Source organism: Metopolophium dirhodum, chromosome 2, assembly GCF_019925205.1.
Source record: "Metopolophium dirhodum isolate CAU chromosome 2, ASM1992520v1, whole genome shotgun sequence".
NCBI lineage: Eukaryota > Metazoa > Arthropoda > Insecta > Hemiptera > Aphididae > Metopolophium > Metopolophium dirhodum.
Window position 1 is genome coordinate 25,471,532 of NC_083561.1, and position 16,938 is coordinate 25,488,469.

The 16,938-nt window shown below is 30.2% G+C and overlaps 2 protein-coding genes across 5 annotated transcripts; both read right to left on the reverse strand.

The window, feature by feature from the left end:
- Positions 1 to 1,748: 1,748 nt before the first annotated feature.
- Positions 1,749 to 11,261, reverse strand: LOC132939820 (uncharacterized). Of its 4 annotated transcripts, none has more exons than XM_061007202.1 (4): positions 10,827 to 11,261; positions 5,486 to 5,738; positions 4,838 to 4,923; positions 1,749 to 2,048 (listed from the first exon to the last, which is right to left on the reverse strand). In XM_061007202.1, exons 2-4 carry the CDS (start codon positions 5,526 to 5,528, stop codon positions 1,851 to 1,853), a joined length of 327 nt encoding a protein of 108 aa, XP_060863185.1. In that variant the 5' UTR covers positions 5,529 to 5,738; positions 10,827 to 11,261; the 3' UTR covers positions 1,749 to 1,850. The 4 variants fall into 4 exon arrangements, with proteins under 4 accessions (XP_060863185.1, XP_060863186.1, XP_060863187.1 ...); XM_061007203.1 differs by lacking the exon at positions 10,827 to 11,261 and adding an exon at positions 9,190 to 10,814; XM_061007204.1 differs by lacking the exon at positions 10,827 to 11,261 and adding an exon at positions 8,111 to 9,120.
- A 428-nt stretch (positions 11,262 to 11,689) lies between these two features.
- Positions 11,690 to 16,840, reverse strand: LOC132939911 (uncharacterized). Its single transcript, XM_061007340.1, has 7 exons — positions 16,637 to 16,840; positions 16,028 to 16,177; positions 15,590 to 15,796; positions 13,861 to 13,992; positions 13,118 to 13,321; positions 12,754 to 13,023; positions 11,690 to 12,001 (listed from the first exon to the last, which is right to left on the reverse strand). Exons 1-7 carry the CDS (start codon positions 16,838 to 16,840, stop codon positions 11,798 to 11,800), a joined length of 1,371 nt encoding a protein of 456 aa, XP_060863323.1. The 3' UTR covers positions 11,690 to 11,797.
- Positions 16,841 to 16,938: the final 98 nt, after the last annotated feature.

Sequence of the window (16,938 nt, forward strand, 5' to 3'; positions counted from 1 at the left end):
TATAGAAGTTAAAAATATGTCCAGAAACGACAGAAACATATTATTTTAATTTGGTGGGTACATAAAAACACCTAAAATCTATCACCTCATAAACTGTTGTGTATCATGTGTAACATAGGATCATAAAATGTTCTAAGTACATAATTTTTAATAGCCTATTGTGAGGTCCCATCTAGTAAAAAACTTCAGATTTTAATATTTTGTCTATTTAATCCAATTTATAAATCCAAAACATTTACCCAAAATTCTTAATGTTAAGCCTTTTATAAATTACAAGTTAAATAAAAAATTATACTATTTATAAAAACACATAGGTATTATAATGTTTGAATAGTAAAAAATATAATATGTACTCTTAATTTCAATACATTACTTTAAACATCCTTTTTATAAATATTTCATATTTGTGAGCTTAACTAATGTATTATTTCATCTATGTATTAATGGTACTTAGTAAATAATTTTCAATCATTAATACATAATAATAGAAAGGTTTACAAACTTTTATCTGACATGATGATGGATAGTATGTAATTATAAGTTTTATTAGTTAATTAGTATAAGTGCATTACCTATGCATACTAATATACTATTTGTCTATTTACTAAAGTATTTGTTAATATCATTTTTATTTTCATGTTTTATACTTTTAAAATAAATTATATCTAATAATCGTTAACAATATACTAATTATACTAACGGTTACTGACACTCGACAGTTACTCTTAATCCATAACCATGTATTTAATATTAGTACCTAACCATCAGGCATTGATATGCAACGGAATATAATAAGTGATAGCTATTACCTATTGATATATGCTTCAACTTAAAATGATAAACAGTTATAATATTTAAAATGTATTTAATTTGTGTTTGAGTATCTTATTCGTTAATAGTGTAATAATATTATACTAAGACGGCTGCAAATCAAAAACATGCAGCCAAAAGCCAAATAGTATAATATTCATTATATTACAATACTACATTATACGACTATATTATATAAGTATACTGTATTATTCTAAATTCTAATATTATATTTAAACAAAAATAAAGAACAATCGTGAAAGGATTTATATCACACTTCAGAGTGCCACGAAGATAAGACTCCACGAGGCCCCGACAACGAGACGCTGTATGCTTTTAGTTATTCAATAATTATTATATTTGGCTACACAAATATTACGATCCTGCAATTTATTACAATTCAATTACCGAAGCTCGGATAAGATTTAATACCTCATCAATTATACTCTATTCCTCGCTCTCTTCAATTCATTGCACTAAAAACTTGAATTCTTTCAATAGCCCATAAATAATGTGCATGTTTTTATCAGTCCTTTAGGTTATACCTATAAACGTTAATTCGGAACTGGTAATACAATATTATTATACTTTTTTCACAATTTTGTTTAGGGATTGATGTGGTCTATTCTAAACACCTTACCTGTTTAGCTATTTATAAGAAAAAAGTTGTCTATCCTGCTGTCATAAACTCGAGTATCGAGTATTGATGACGAGACTACGAGAGGCACAAAATCAGGAATACTCCATTCGTCGCGCATACGTTTTGCATCAGAATCGTCGCGACGTTGTGCGTGTGTAGCTAAGTTGCCTATTCAACTCGCCTTATTATAGACATTTTCCTTTTTTTATATTAATAAATATTTAATATTAATATATAATACGACGACCACCTCCAGATAAAAAATTCAATAGTGTACTATAACGTTAATAGTGGTTGGTTTGACGAATAAAATTAAAGTTTATTTTATTGAACGCAAAATGTGGTAACAAGTCGATGACATGCGCGACTGCAAACGCGCTCTGGGCTTGCAGATTTAAGTTCATAATAATTGTAATTTTTCGCCGGTCTCTGGGTCAATGATGTCTATGGCATTGCTCCTTTTCTTGGTGACCGTCTGTGGAAATGACACGCTGTTGCTTTTGTAGCTCAATGGGGGTTGCGGCAATGTCATATCCGAGTCACAGCTGTAGAGCGATTCGTCTGCACGGCTTGTCGAGGCATTTTGATCGACGTTCGTCTAAAACATACAATTAAGTTAGTGCCCGGGGTTAGGAATGCTCATGTATCACAATCGATAAACGCGCTAAATTGTTAATTACTGTTTATAGATGACACACACCCGTCGCTGTCCCTATTTCTGTCCGGACCAAGGCCTAGTAAACTACTAATATCTAACACAAGCTTCCGTAAATTACAAAAAAATACAAACGAAGTTCAAAATATCGAAAAATTGAATATTTCAACGTCAAAACACTTATAAACGATTGACAATAAGTGACAAAAATTGAATCATGTAGGTATTCATAAATCATAATAGGTATCATGGCCATATTTTATTTTTATCTTATCTTAATCACTTATCTCGGCTGTCCGGCCTCGGCAAGTGTTATCAAAGAACGTATTATGTAACATATAATCAAATACTTCCTTTCCTATATACATCTATACAATACAATTTCAACAGAAGGTGATTCATTTTTGAAAATTTAGTTTACCATGTTGGTTCATCTGTTCATATAAATTTATGAAATACTATTGGATAATGCTGGATATTTTTAAAGTAAATTTTTTTTAAACTTTTTCTATTATTGGTAATTTCTATATTAAATTGGTGTATTGTATATATCTTTTATACCAGTATACTATGATATTATTATAATGTACCTACTTATGTTAGGTACAAATTGACAATTATATAATATCATACAATTTTCTCAGATTTTTACTGTAAATGTTATCAAAATTTTAAATACAATAAACATATTTTAGTATCGTTTATACATCGCCTATAGATCCGTGCAATATTGATGAGTACGCGACGTGTTTTTCTCCTATTTAAATCTCTCTATGCGTTCAATTTATAATTGAATTATATACAAAACAATGTCTCGCACTCTCGCTTACACAGTGTGCAGCGGGTTTCCGGTGAAAACGAGTGGGCACTTATTTAATTGATATTTCAGTGAACTAATTTATATAAAGTTGTCCCAGGTTAATTTTGTCACCCACGATACTGTAAGATTTCGAAATTCAAAATTTCATTTTTTACAGCCTAAAATATTTCCACAAATGTCGGGATAAATTTAATAGTTAATTACGTATTTTGTTCCCGTTCAAAGTTAAGTACTCGATTGATATTTGAATATACATTAAAGAAGTGACGCACTTAAGTAGTATGATGAGGCAGAATTTGTCGGAGGTATTTTTTATACGATTACAATGAACAGTCTAAGAATATTATACGTCGTGCAGGTATGTTGAAAATGCGATTAATAAAACGAAAAGATATATAAATCGATATCTTTGTGAGCATTATAAGTGAGACGCTTTTAATCGATTATAAGCGATCCCATAAAAGTCAATAAACGTTACAAATAGTTACAATATAAACGCAATGATAATTATATATACATACAATAACAGGTTAAAAACTGTACTTTAAAATGTTTCTTTTTTTCTATGTAAAGAAAATTGACAGGTTCCAAAAGACTGATTTAAAATATTATATTATACTGATGAAAATAGAAAACAACAAATCTTAGAAATCTTTCTTTGTATGTCACGTTAACGAACTTCCATCGGATTTCCCATGGCCTTAATTGATATCGTTAAATAATAAATATATAGATGAGAAAAACACTTAAAAACACAAATATAAAACCAATATACGTAGATGCAATATCATTAATCGGCGTTGACGAGGATTTAAAATTTGTTTTATTTATAAAATATAAGATGAGCGTATAATACTAAAGTTCTTTATTAGGTATTTATAATATGAGTTATAAGTAGGGAACGGATTTATACGTAAACGCATATTTTTTTTATTAGAAAAAGGTATTAAAAGTGTGGTGAGTTTTAAATCATTCAGACTAAAAATGTACGCCATTTTTATTTCATTCAATTTGTAAATATTTTGAAACACATTTTGGCGTTTCTATGTTTATTCCTACCTATACGTATATTATTTTAATATTTTACATTATTGCTAACACTTTTCAAATATTTTAGACGTTGTTTTCAAAATTAGATCCAGAAACTCATATAGTGATTCTTAAAGCTCAAAATATTATGCAAAACGATTTAATTTTCAACTCAGTAAATTTTAATAAGATTATAATAGGCAATATTAACATCCAAGCATGTAAAAGAACTTAATTAAGTGCTACACAGTACTTACATTGCATTTGAATAAAAATGTACCCATATTTATTTAATGTTTTCAGGTCGTAATATTATCTTGTACTTTGTAATCATTTTTTTTATAGTTATATTTATTATGTATTTCTGTACATTTTTTATTGGTATTTCCGTATTTACACTAAAATTTAAATATTTTCCACATAATTTGATGTTCTTTTTCGTAGCATAATATTCTTTTAATTACACTTTCATAGTTTTGTATTTTAATTACATATAAAATCCGTTTACTAGGTATGAGTACGCATTGTTTATAATCTAATATATTAAACCATGAGTAAAAATAATAAAAATAATCGACACCTCACAATAACTATTATTACTTGCGAGTTTCATCAGTTTCACTGACCTTTGTCGCGTATTCATATTATTCAAATATTCTTACAATTTCGTACATTACCTATAATAATATTATAATATACCTATCGAAATTTTCATCTGAGGGTCGACGACAATTAAAATATTGTGCAATAATTTTTTAATAATCGTCGTAATGAAACTACAAAGCGATAGCGTTCCGGACAATATAATAATTATTATTATTTTTGTTGTATTTTATACTTATTTCAGGTAGGCACTATAATAACGTGCAGTGATGCAACTCACCGGACGATTGCCGCTGCTTCCCTTGCCATCGGGTTTGATGACGAAATACCGAGTCTTGACGCCTTCCATCTCTCTGTCTAAGTATTCTGCGAAAACACCGTAAACATCGATCGTGAAAAAACATCGTCCTAAACCATTGGTACCCATTGGAAATAAACCGTTCCGGTACCAGGGTCGTAGAAAGCGCGTTTAAATTTTTTCGTCACGGCAGAGTTGCTGGCGCGCATACCGTATACCGCATACCGTACTATAATATTCAATACTACCAATACAGTCGAACTTGGTTGACTCGAGCTTTTTTAAATCGTCGGATATACCTCGCACAGTTTCTCCCCGTTCTTATAATTTTCGTTTAGTTTTTTTATCCGTGGACAACTATCGAATAACTTTTTGGCCGATCCTTCAACTCCCGAGTTAATCAAGTCGACTGTATTATTGTTTATAAGTAGATTATAATATAATATGTATGATGTTTAAATTATTATTTATCGTAAGGGCAAATACGTGGCAAATGGCGGTCTTATTATTTTTTTTTTACGTTAACGGTATGAGTCGTCGGCGTTATCATAAGTTATTATTTTTGATAATAAATCGTAACAAACTACTAAAATAATATATCAAATAGTATACGTGCTATACAAGTCGTACCGTTGAGCAGATCCAGTTGCGACTTGATGTCATAATCCACCATTTTGCTTTTGATCTCAAAATTTTATTTCACAGTAAAACACACTTTGGAAAATATACAATGCAATTGACGTGAACGAGGTGGTCCGGTCAGCCGTAAATTGTTTATGCAATATTTATATATTGCATTGGCAACGCTTTTCTAGCCAGTCGAAGTTTATTGAATCGTTTGATTTTGCCGTTTCCACACCGTAATAACGCTGCAGCCTGGGAGCTGAAGAATTTAAATATAAAACGCATGGTGAATTTTTTTGGAATTACGTGTTAGATTGTTAGATGAATGATTATCATCGATATTAATAAGGGCGGAAAATCTATCTTTTTGTATCTTTAACAAAACTATTTTTTAAAAACAAAAGTACTCGTCAGAGTTTTTATATGATATTATTATATTAATATGATACACTTCAAGAATAATTATTAGCCTAGATTTTTGCAAGATCCAGACTTGATGTTATGATGACTAACTTTGAAGTTGTCACTTATGCTTTGTCAATTGCATTTTTACTGATCACCCGAGCGATGGGTAGTAGGTACATATGGATATAATTTTCTATGATTGAAAAAGGTATCGATACGAATGGCCCTTACTCATTAGAATTAGTCTTAATTAGAATAAGACCTTAGTCCTTAAGTCCTACATTCTCTATTCAGTATTCTCCTTGATTATCTTAGTGTAAGTTACTTATACTGTATAGTGTATAGGTAGGTAGCTGTGAGTTCTCCTTGTAAGCTTCAACTGTAGAAGTTTAAACTTAAAATTACTGAAATGTATGTCAGTAATTATTGTGCAATATATTGACATTTTTTCAATAAAAATTATATTTTGTGTTAAGAGGATGTCAGCGCAATATTTGTTTTCTCTCTCTAGCCCACGCGCAACATAAACAAAACGCATTTACGCTGAATCATTTTTTCTATGTTTTTAGGTAATTTTAGAGTAAAATCACCCATTACAAAAATATGGAGAATAATATTTTTGGGGGAATGACGTATCGATTTGTCTAAATATTGTCTCAAAACAATTTAAACATAATTTAAATTTACAACATTTTTTGTTTATTTTGAAAGTCAAATAACAATAAAATATAAAATCCATGTCATTCTCAAATTTTTTTTTTTTTCTCAAAAAAAAAAAAAATATTTAAAATATAATACTCCAAAATGAAAGTGTCGCTAATGGGTGGCTGCTTTCTCCAAACGTATCAAAATATGTATAAATTATTATGATTGTTTCTCCTTGTGACTAATATGTCTTAATAACTGTACGTTATCTAAATCCACATTTACTCATTGTGCCATTGAATACAGATTGTAAATTTATTTTGAAAAAAAAAAAAAAAAAATTCTCAAAAATATTATTCTCTATCTTTTTACTTGTGATTTTACTCTAAGATTACTTAGAAACATAGAAAAAATAATTCTGCGTAAATGCGTTTTGTCTATGATGCGTGTGGCCAGAGAGAGAAAAAAAAATAGTGGGCTGATATCCTCTTAAAAAGTAGGTAGATACTTACTTAATTTAATACTTATCTACTGATTTTCTAGTATAAATTAAAATGACAAAATGGTAACAAATGTTTTGGCATAATATTCTATTTTATTTTTATAAGAAACTATTCATAAATAAAAATGTGCATACTGTATGATATACTACCTATATAATATTTATTAGACCATGTAACAATCTGATAACAATTTTATACGGGTGCGTAATATTTATTAATCATTAAAATGTTTTTAATTTAATTAAATATTGTAGTATTAGACGTCATCATCTAAAACTATAAATAACTATAGGGAAATAATCATGACGAAAGATTATCAAACAATGATAGTTTATTTGATAACGATGTGTCTGCAGTTGATTAGTCTCATTATATATTTTGACATGTTATTTGATCAGGAATATGATTATTTTAATATTCGTTATTATATTATATTGTTACATGTAATAAGTGATAACTATGTTTCTATTTTATTATAATTTTATTTAAAATATAATAATTACTGGTCATGTTTTTTTTTGTAATTTAGTAAGTTTTTATTTGTTATTAAATTGTATCTCAATAAATTATAGTTCAAGTTTATTGGTTTCATAACAGATTCACAAATTGTAAAATACCTATTATTTTATTTGAATTTAAACTAACAAGTAGTTTAAATTTATAATTATTATTTTGTTACTCATGTTACTCAGTAATAATTACAGAATACATTTTACCTGTTAAGAAAAGTTTTCTATCATACCTAGATATTTATTTATGTCTGGTATAAAATATAAATTATTATACCTATAGACAATTTAAATCTTACCAATTAAGTAGGTATAAGAAAAAAAGAAGAGAAAAAAGTGATAATTAAGAAAATAAACATATTTTTGTAAGATAAACAATCACTAAATATTCAAAAGAACTCAATTACTTAAAATTCTATAATTATATTCATAGCTGCTTTACTAACTACATTTTTATTTCAATCAAAATAAACTTAAAGGTTTTAGTTTGATATTATTAGATTATGTAATAGGGTGATTTAATTAATAATAAAAATATTGTATTATGATTTTATTTATATAATACTTACTACAAAGTACCTCAATGTAGTTCTTACCGAAACCCAAATATCTAAATAATATATAGGTAATAGGTATTATGACATACAACTCTGCAGACTGTAGTGAATAGTGTCGAAGTACACTTGACACCTACTGGCTACTGTACACAACAGTGAACAGATCGTAATTAACTTACAGTTTTTTTTAAATATTTTATTATGGCATAATATAACTATTAACTATTAATGTTACGTCTTACTTTCATTTATTTATATAAATTATATAATATATACATCGTGGGAAAACAGTTAAATATTAATATAACTAAAATACAATAATTAATAGATAAATGTAATAATAATATAAAATGTAGGTAAATAATGATATAAAAATGTATAGCATTTCGGCGATTTACACTCCGGCAAAATATACATAGGTATCGAAGATAGCAGATAGGTACTTTTTAATGGTTTTATCAACTCATTATTTCATTTGTACTTGAATTATTAATATTATTAGTTCAAATACTACAAATATTATATGATACACCCACTCATGAATGAGTCCTGCAATGTTCACAAAGTTGCAATCATAACAGTATGTTATTTGTTATTAAAATTATAATATATTACCTAAAGCATATAATTCCGAGTGTACCTATACCAAATTCAGTATTTTTATGAAAAAGTCACGTCGTTTTTTTTCTGCTAGTTCATTTTACGATAATATTGTGATTAAATAAGTTTAAATTGTTTTTTTTCGTCGTTGTTAGTTCCAAACTTTCACTTGCTAAAAATTGGTAAATTTTTATTACAATTAAATTTATAGTGTACCTGTTGAATTTTTTCACAATATTATGTAAAGAAGGCAAGATAAATATAAAATAAAGTATTAGTATTTAATCCCTTTATTAAAAATAACGATTAGTAATTATTAATTATAGTAAAATATAAAATAATAATAAATCGTGGTAACCACATACACCCCATATCACAATAATTCGTATCATGGAACTGTCATTATCATTTTATAAAAATCCTGATTTGTATTATAATCCTAATATCTTATTAAAAAATACAATAACATACAATTAAAGTGGTCACTCAACTGTTTGAGCGGTAAAAAAAATGTAAATTGTAAATTTTTTTTTGTAAATTTACTTTACCGGTACAATTTTACACAGTAAATTTACGAGACTCACAAATTAAAATGAAAAATATGGAGAAAAATAATGTAAATTCCAAAACACAATAATAACATCACACACAAACAAACACTATATACCTAATGTATACATATTATATTACACACGAGGACTAGTTGCGAAAAGATGAGTTGTTTTTCTCGGAAAACATGAAACAATTTATTCAAATAAATCACATAGGTATCATCGGCTGTTTCATATTATAATTAAAGCTTACTGACTAGTGACTTTCACTTTAAATGTTAAATATTACACTTTTATCGCACACACGGTCAGGTTTCAATCTGGTTTTGATGACAGCTTGCGTTATATTTTTATAGCCAGCTACCTACCTAGTTGGTGGTATTGCTGTATAAGGTGTACCTTTTTTAAAAATCAAATAGGTAAAATATTTTTTTAACGATAGGTTATTGTATTTTCGAGTATATTATTATATGCAACGGAACGAATTAATGTTTTCATGAAAATATTGTGTAAAAACGTAAAATAGTTTTTCTCGAGTTCATAATGATATATGCACACCGTTTCTAGATTTTCCTTCGCTTGCATACTAAATAGTAAATATTATACCCATTAGACATACCATATTTTAATATTTATGTGATCCCTTTTATCTGTACTTCATTATATTATTCTAGAATTTTCTCCGCCTTCATCACATCATCGGTTAGCCAAATCATTTAAGACTCGTAATATTTATATAAGCTTCTATAATAATATATTATACATAGGTAGGTACTACGCATTTCATCACATACTGTCTTACTATATCACGTGTTGTCGAGGCGCGTACACCGCCGCAGTTCTAATAATGATTTTAATTTTCAACACATAAGTACTTAATAAATGTTTAATGGACGTTTACTGCTGATTATACCTACGGTTTATTTGATAAATGACGCGCGTAAACCAGGAAGTTACGAGTTAACTCAAAGTGTGAATTATTATGTATTTATGTATGCTGTTGTTTGGATTTAAAATTGTTTTCAATTTACGATTGCTGCGTTGTACATGTACCTACATGTAAGACTATGATATAACAGGCTGACTATAGACATCCTCAAAACTAAATACGCTCGTTTAGTATGGACGAAAATTCAAGACGTTTATTGATCTGGAATTCTATGACTAGACTATGACAGGTGTTATCTTATATATTATATTTATTTATTCAAATGTATCGGAGTTATTTCCATCGTGAATAATATATAATATGTTATAAACGTACAACGGTTACATTATTAATAATTTATGTAATAAAGTTACACACTAAGTTACACCAGTTACACCTTACGCCACCCACAACAACTGAGTACAAACTTATATAGTTTCTAAAGTTTATATAATCTATAATCTATGATATAATAAATAATAATAATAATAATAGTACACTGATATAGATCATCGACGAGACCGACGTTCAAAGTCTTGTACAATTATAGTGCATATAAACGTAAATGGTAAACGGTCACGATCGAATATAGAGTATAGAGCTTTATAAAATAATATATTAGACGAGCTGGTCTCTTGTATGTACTTACGTCGTGCACACTCGTCGAAGGTATAAACAGTTAGGTACACACTTACAGCATCAACTTCGGAATTTTCATTACAGATTTGTTGCGTTTATTTCATATTATTTTACATTTAACTGTTTTACTTATTAAACTCAAATATAGCATTATCTCCACGCCTTGCAGTTGTTGGTTTTATTTGATGACTTTCAGAATCGGCTAATGCCATAGACCTTATATTAATATACAAGAAGTGATTGCACACAGAGCGTGGAAACACAGAGTGACTGAGCCACTGAGGGACTCATAATATGTTGGTAGTGCGGGATAGTACGGTAAGTTATTGTTATTATATAATATAAAGATTATTGTATTTTATCGTCAACACAGCTTACATCACTGCGATATGTTTGCAAGCCGCTCATGCTGTTGTTTTACTGTTCTTGTCTATTACTCACTTATTAGTATAAGGTCTATGACTAATACCTAAGTATATTTTTATTTTTTACTCATTAATGTTAATCATAATACTCACTTCAAATTTAAAATACCAAAAAAAATTTTTGACCATAGAGAACGATTTTACATAAATGTTTTATCGTTTTTAAGTCTAATTATTACCTATCAAATTTAATCGTTAAAAACAGATTAACTAAATTGGCATTACCGAGCGTAAATGTATTGTTTATTATAGGTACCTGCTATAAGTTATAGGGTTGTACGCGCGAAAAAACAGCGAATAAATTGCGTTTCTAAATAAAAATAATCCATTGATCTTAAATTGTTTTAAAAAGTAAAATCATACTATCATACTCGTATTCACTAATAATAATAAAAGTAAAGCGTGTAATGTTTAAACCGTAAACATTAAAATATGATATTTATCGTAAAAAGTGCAATAAAGGACAGTAATAATATATAATATACACATTAAACATGATCGGACGTAGTTGATAAATATATAAATAACACATGACGTGTATACATAATAATTGTGTTCACTGTCCCATGTCTAGTCCTCGATCGGAATTTTCGGTCAATCCTTCCGCCGTGGAGACCCGGATCACACAACAGCTGTGCCTTGGTCGAATAGGACTGTTGGAGTTGTGGCTCGGTCCGAGGTTTGGGTTAAACGCACCTCTCGTAATCACGCCCTCCTGCACGACGATTTCGACTGTTCCTCCGGCGTTTACAACGGTAGGCTGTAAAATCGTAGAGGTCAGGTTATGCGCAAACTTATATTATGTACTTTGCATTAAATACATATTTTATGTGCAAGGCATTAGTATATTCTCGTGACATATCGCACGAATATGTGACTTGTTAAAAAAACAGTATTGATCACCAAACAGTTTGAAAACAGCAAAATTCGAAGCTTTGTAAATAGAAAACAAATAAACCGGGAAATTCAATCTGCTGTTATCGTCCATAAACACTGTAATAAGTACTGGTCCAAATTGTTACCATAAACTACCCTCAAAGTTGAATATTGAAGCATTATTATAGTTCCTAAAGGCGATAACACATAACAAAAATAAAAACACATTTTTAAAACAGAAAACATTCATCAGGGTCAGACTCGAATAGGTAGTAATAGGTAATAATATTCGGAATTCGGTCGAATGGTGTTCGCCGTTAATTTAATAGATAACACCCACACAGTGATTGTTTGCCATTATGCCCCCTCCTATATACAACATACGCCACTGCAGTATCTACTGCACCCACATAAAGACAGATACAATATTTGCAGAATATCTTCAAGATCAGAAATCTACATTATTAAATGTAGATAGATCAAATTTATATTTTATATTTACGGCCAAACAAAATCTTTGAAAAATGTCACTACACGACAAAAATAATAACACATTTTTAAAACATATAATATATCGTCACCGTCATCATTATAATAAATATATAATAATATTATATACTATAATATGATACGCACGATTGCAGTCGTTTCTGCGCGATTGGACACCGTCGTGTCTCTATACTCGACGGGTTCGGCCGGAAACATTTCGTTCGACGGATGATTACCCTGCTTCAGTAAGTTCGGGAAGGAAATGTTTAGTGTGTCGTAGCAGTTGTTGTTCTCGCCGTCTTCGGCCATCGTAGAATCTAAGCAGTCCGGTGGCACGAACGTTCGCGGATATTGCACGAACCCACACACCAGTTTCAGCTCGTTCAACATTGCCGTCCGCGACCTGAACACGCTTATCTGCAACGGGACCAAACAACTCACGTTTGTACAATATTATATACTGACATGGTCGTTAATCGTTGTTAATGTTATTTATATATTTCAATAGTACCATTTTTGTAGCACCTACGCCGACTGTGACGTGTGGTCCAAATTCACAAGCCACGCCAGGTTTGCCGCTGGACCCCGTGTCCGAATATTTCACGTCCACTTTCAACATGGCCGCGAGTTCTTTGAGTTGCACGGTGTGTGGCACCTTGGGCGATTCCAAAAAGTATTTGATCAGTTTTATTTTGTACTGGTCGTCGATCGGCAACTACGGCGAAAAAAATAACGCCAAACGATTAACTCATGCTCATAGGCGCAAATCACCCAAAAATATCAGGGGGGCTTAAGCACCAAAATTTTTTGAATTTGTTTTTGAATTTTTAATAAATTTAGTTGTAATGGAAATATTATGGTGGTAGTACTATAAGTTATAATCACAGGATTTGGGGTGCTAACATTAAATTCAGGATGCTAAGCACCCTTAGCACCCCTGCGATTTGCGCCAATGCTCATGCTGCTACTGTTTAGTTTGGAAAACGATTCAGAGGGTATCGTTGGTCGTCGTACGCGAATATTGCCGAATAATATCACATATTATTATAATATACGTTTACGATTGATTTAAGTTTTTGTTCGAACGCTTTTGTACGAATATCAATTTGTAAAAGCGCATGCAGGTATACACACGGACTAAACCAACGGATATTACGCGTGTATTTGTGCTTATATGTGCGCTAATAATTACTGTTAAGAACTTACAAATCTGAATGCAATGATATAATTATTGAGCAAATTGGTTTGACTTACGCACAAACACATTCGATGTTCATTTCCGTAATTTCCCAGGTGATCCATTAACGGTAATTTAAACATTTGTACGAAACCGCATAGTTTTCGCAGCGTGTTCAGCATTTTCTCAGCGGACCTCGTTTTCGCGTCCTGCAGCGTGTACACATGTGTAATTTTAATATCACTTGTATTAGGAATTTAGGGCGTATCGTTGAGATTGTTGGAAAAACGATATACAAAGGTCACAATAAAAATAAATTATTGACAATAATACACGATGGATAAATTATCGGTTTTTTTTTTAACGCTGCAGTGTCAACTACACGTCTGGGGCGGCTCCAGTGACTTGGTGGGGGGGGGGGGGGAAGTTATAATTTTCAAAAAACTGTATAACAAAAAGAAAATAACAATTTTTACAACACAAAATCAAGTCATCTATTTTTAGAATTGGCAAAAATATCAATAATGTGATCTATTTGATCTACAACATCCACTTAGTTACACACATAAATAAGAGTTATAATAGACATAATGCTGATAGTCTATCTTCAGTCATCCTTGAACGGAGCCATGACAATTTTTATCAAGATACTATTCTTAGAGTATTTCCGTAGTCCGTACAAAAATGTGTGCTACGCAATTAATGTTTTAAACATATTAAAATAATAATATCATAGTATATTAATTTATATTATAATAATATATTATTATAGTTTATTTATAGGTTCTTCATAATATAGACAGCAGGTACATACCGTCGTACCTCTATCTACATACTTGTGCGTGTCGTATAATGATAGTCAATGGTTTATTATTATGTTTTTTGGTTTGTAATTTATTTTTTAGCAATATACAATTTTTTATAAATATGGGCTTAGGGGGGGGGCATGGCCCCTAGAGCCCCCCGGATAACGTTGAACTTTAGAGTATGGTTTATAAAAAATAGAAAAAAAACGAGGAATATAATATAAACAGCTGACTGCCACGAAATCCATCGGATGATACTCATTATTTTATACTGTTAAAGTGAAAATAAAAATTGTATATATATTAATAATACTATCATAAATTACTCCACGGAAGTGTCGGAAGTACACGTAACTATAAATATTATACATAAACAATAAACATAATAGTATAATACATAAAATATCAAAATATACTATATTAGCATAAAAATTATTTATTTTAAATGATTATACTACTTAATATGATTCTGAAAATAAATTTAAAGTAATTACTTTTAAATATAAACACTTCTCATTACTCTTCAACATTTTTTATTTTGCATTTAAAATTAAAATTATAATTTATTTATAATATTTGTAGTGCTTTAAAGTCTATATTATAAACTTGTATAATTATGTGAACTATATTTGTATGAGGAATGTGTCAAAAAAACAAAATCGAATTCAAACTTTATTTTTTTCTCAAACTTGAAACTTTTGAACTTTTAAGAAGTCATACAATTTTAAAATATTATAACAGTAAAATAAACTTGGTAGTTACTAGATAGTATTAAAAATAAACAGTGGTATATTTAACAAAAAAAAAATAAAAATTAATCTGCTGACTCGATTTCAAATTTGAATATGCTCGAACAATTCGAAAATAACTTACTAACAAACATTAATTATTATTGAACTTCAAACTGTTAAAATGTCTTAAAGGTCAAGGGTTCAAGAACCCATTCCTAATTAGTTTTTAAAAATGTAATTAGGTACTTATTAATCACTTATATACGCACTTCTACGGTCAGTCCCAGTCCCGTTGAACAGTATAAGTTCACGTAATGCTTGCAAACATGCAAACCGTTTTTGGTCGTCATGTTTACTCTTGGCCGCGTTATCAAAATGTTAGAAATGTCATAAAGCATTTCTAAGGGCGATTTTGAGTTGCCAGTGTCCAAAAAATATCCTAAGATACCGAGTTTCTCAACTTGTTCCTTCGAAAACTGTATAGGTATTGTTCGGAGAAAAACATAAAATAATATAATTGCGTATAAAAATGTTCGCAAAAAAATTTTCTGTTTCATCCCCGAATCAGAATTTCGAATACAGAAAGGACATGTTCTTTGACAAATAGTATTGTGATTCGATGTCAAAAATAATAATAATAATGTTTCGATCGGTGGAACGAGCTACAGTAAGGGGGAGGGGGGCAACAGTCGTGGAGACTTACTTACCATGGACGAATTTTCTGCTATGTAGATAGCATTCGGCAAATCGTTGATATGTTTCGTGTTCCATGGCAATTGGTACGAACCCAAACACGAAATACGAAAATTTTCTTTCATCAGCTGCGTGATTTGAATCAAACAGTCCATTTTAGACGCCTATATAATATATTATTATTTTTTTTTTATTAATTGGTCATTAAGCCCGGCAACTATGGCCATTAGCTGTTTGTTTGTTTTATTTGTAGGGGAGGATACTGTTGGTTGATAAACACGTGTGTGTAGTTTGGCAGATTTTCAAGTGGGCACCCGTAGGTATCTGCCATGCCCGGGTGGGGGATGGCGGCACTTGTTCTCCGGACACCGTGACTTGTTCGAAGAAAAATGCCACCCATCGCTGAGGAATCGAACTCGGGTCGACTGCGTCGCAGCCGACGCCTTAGTCCGCTCGGCCACTCCGTCCCCCCAAGTATATTATTGTATACATACATAATGTTATTACACGGGAATATTATACTATCGCACGCACCACGTCGTGCCGATATCGAAATCAATATTTTTCTATTTTTATTCGAATTTCCCCCGACGTAAGGAATTATGAAATTACTCTGTCCGTACGGATTTGGTTTTGCCAAGTCCTGTCGTGGCGTAAACGTCAAACCACGATCTCGTTACAATCATTCGGTTGAAGGGTGTCCCGTCCTGTCGGGACGACCCGAAATTGGCAGATTTCTGCAACCAGTTTATTACTCCGTTAATGTTGTTAGTCAGTAACATTTTTAGAGTGTAATGGTTGTTATAAGGATTGATGTTAATGTCCATCGTGAATATTTATTTATGAATATATTACACAGAGATCAAAAATATGTAAAACTCAAGGCTGGTTGGGTATAATATATTATAATTATATTGAAAATTAT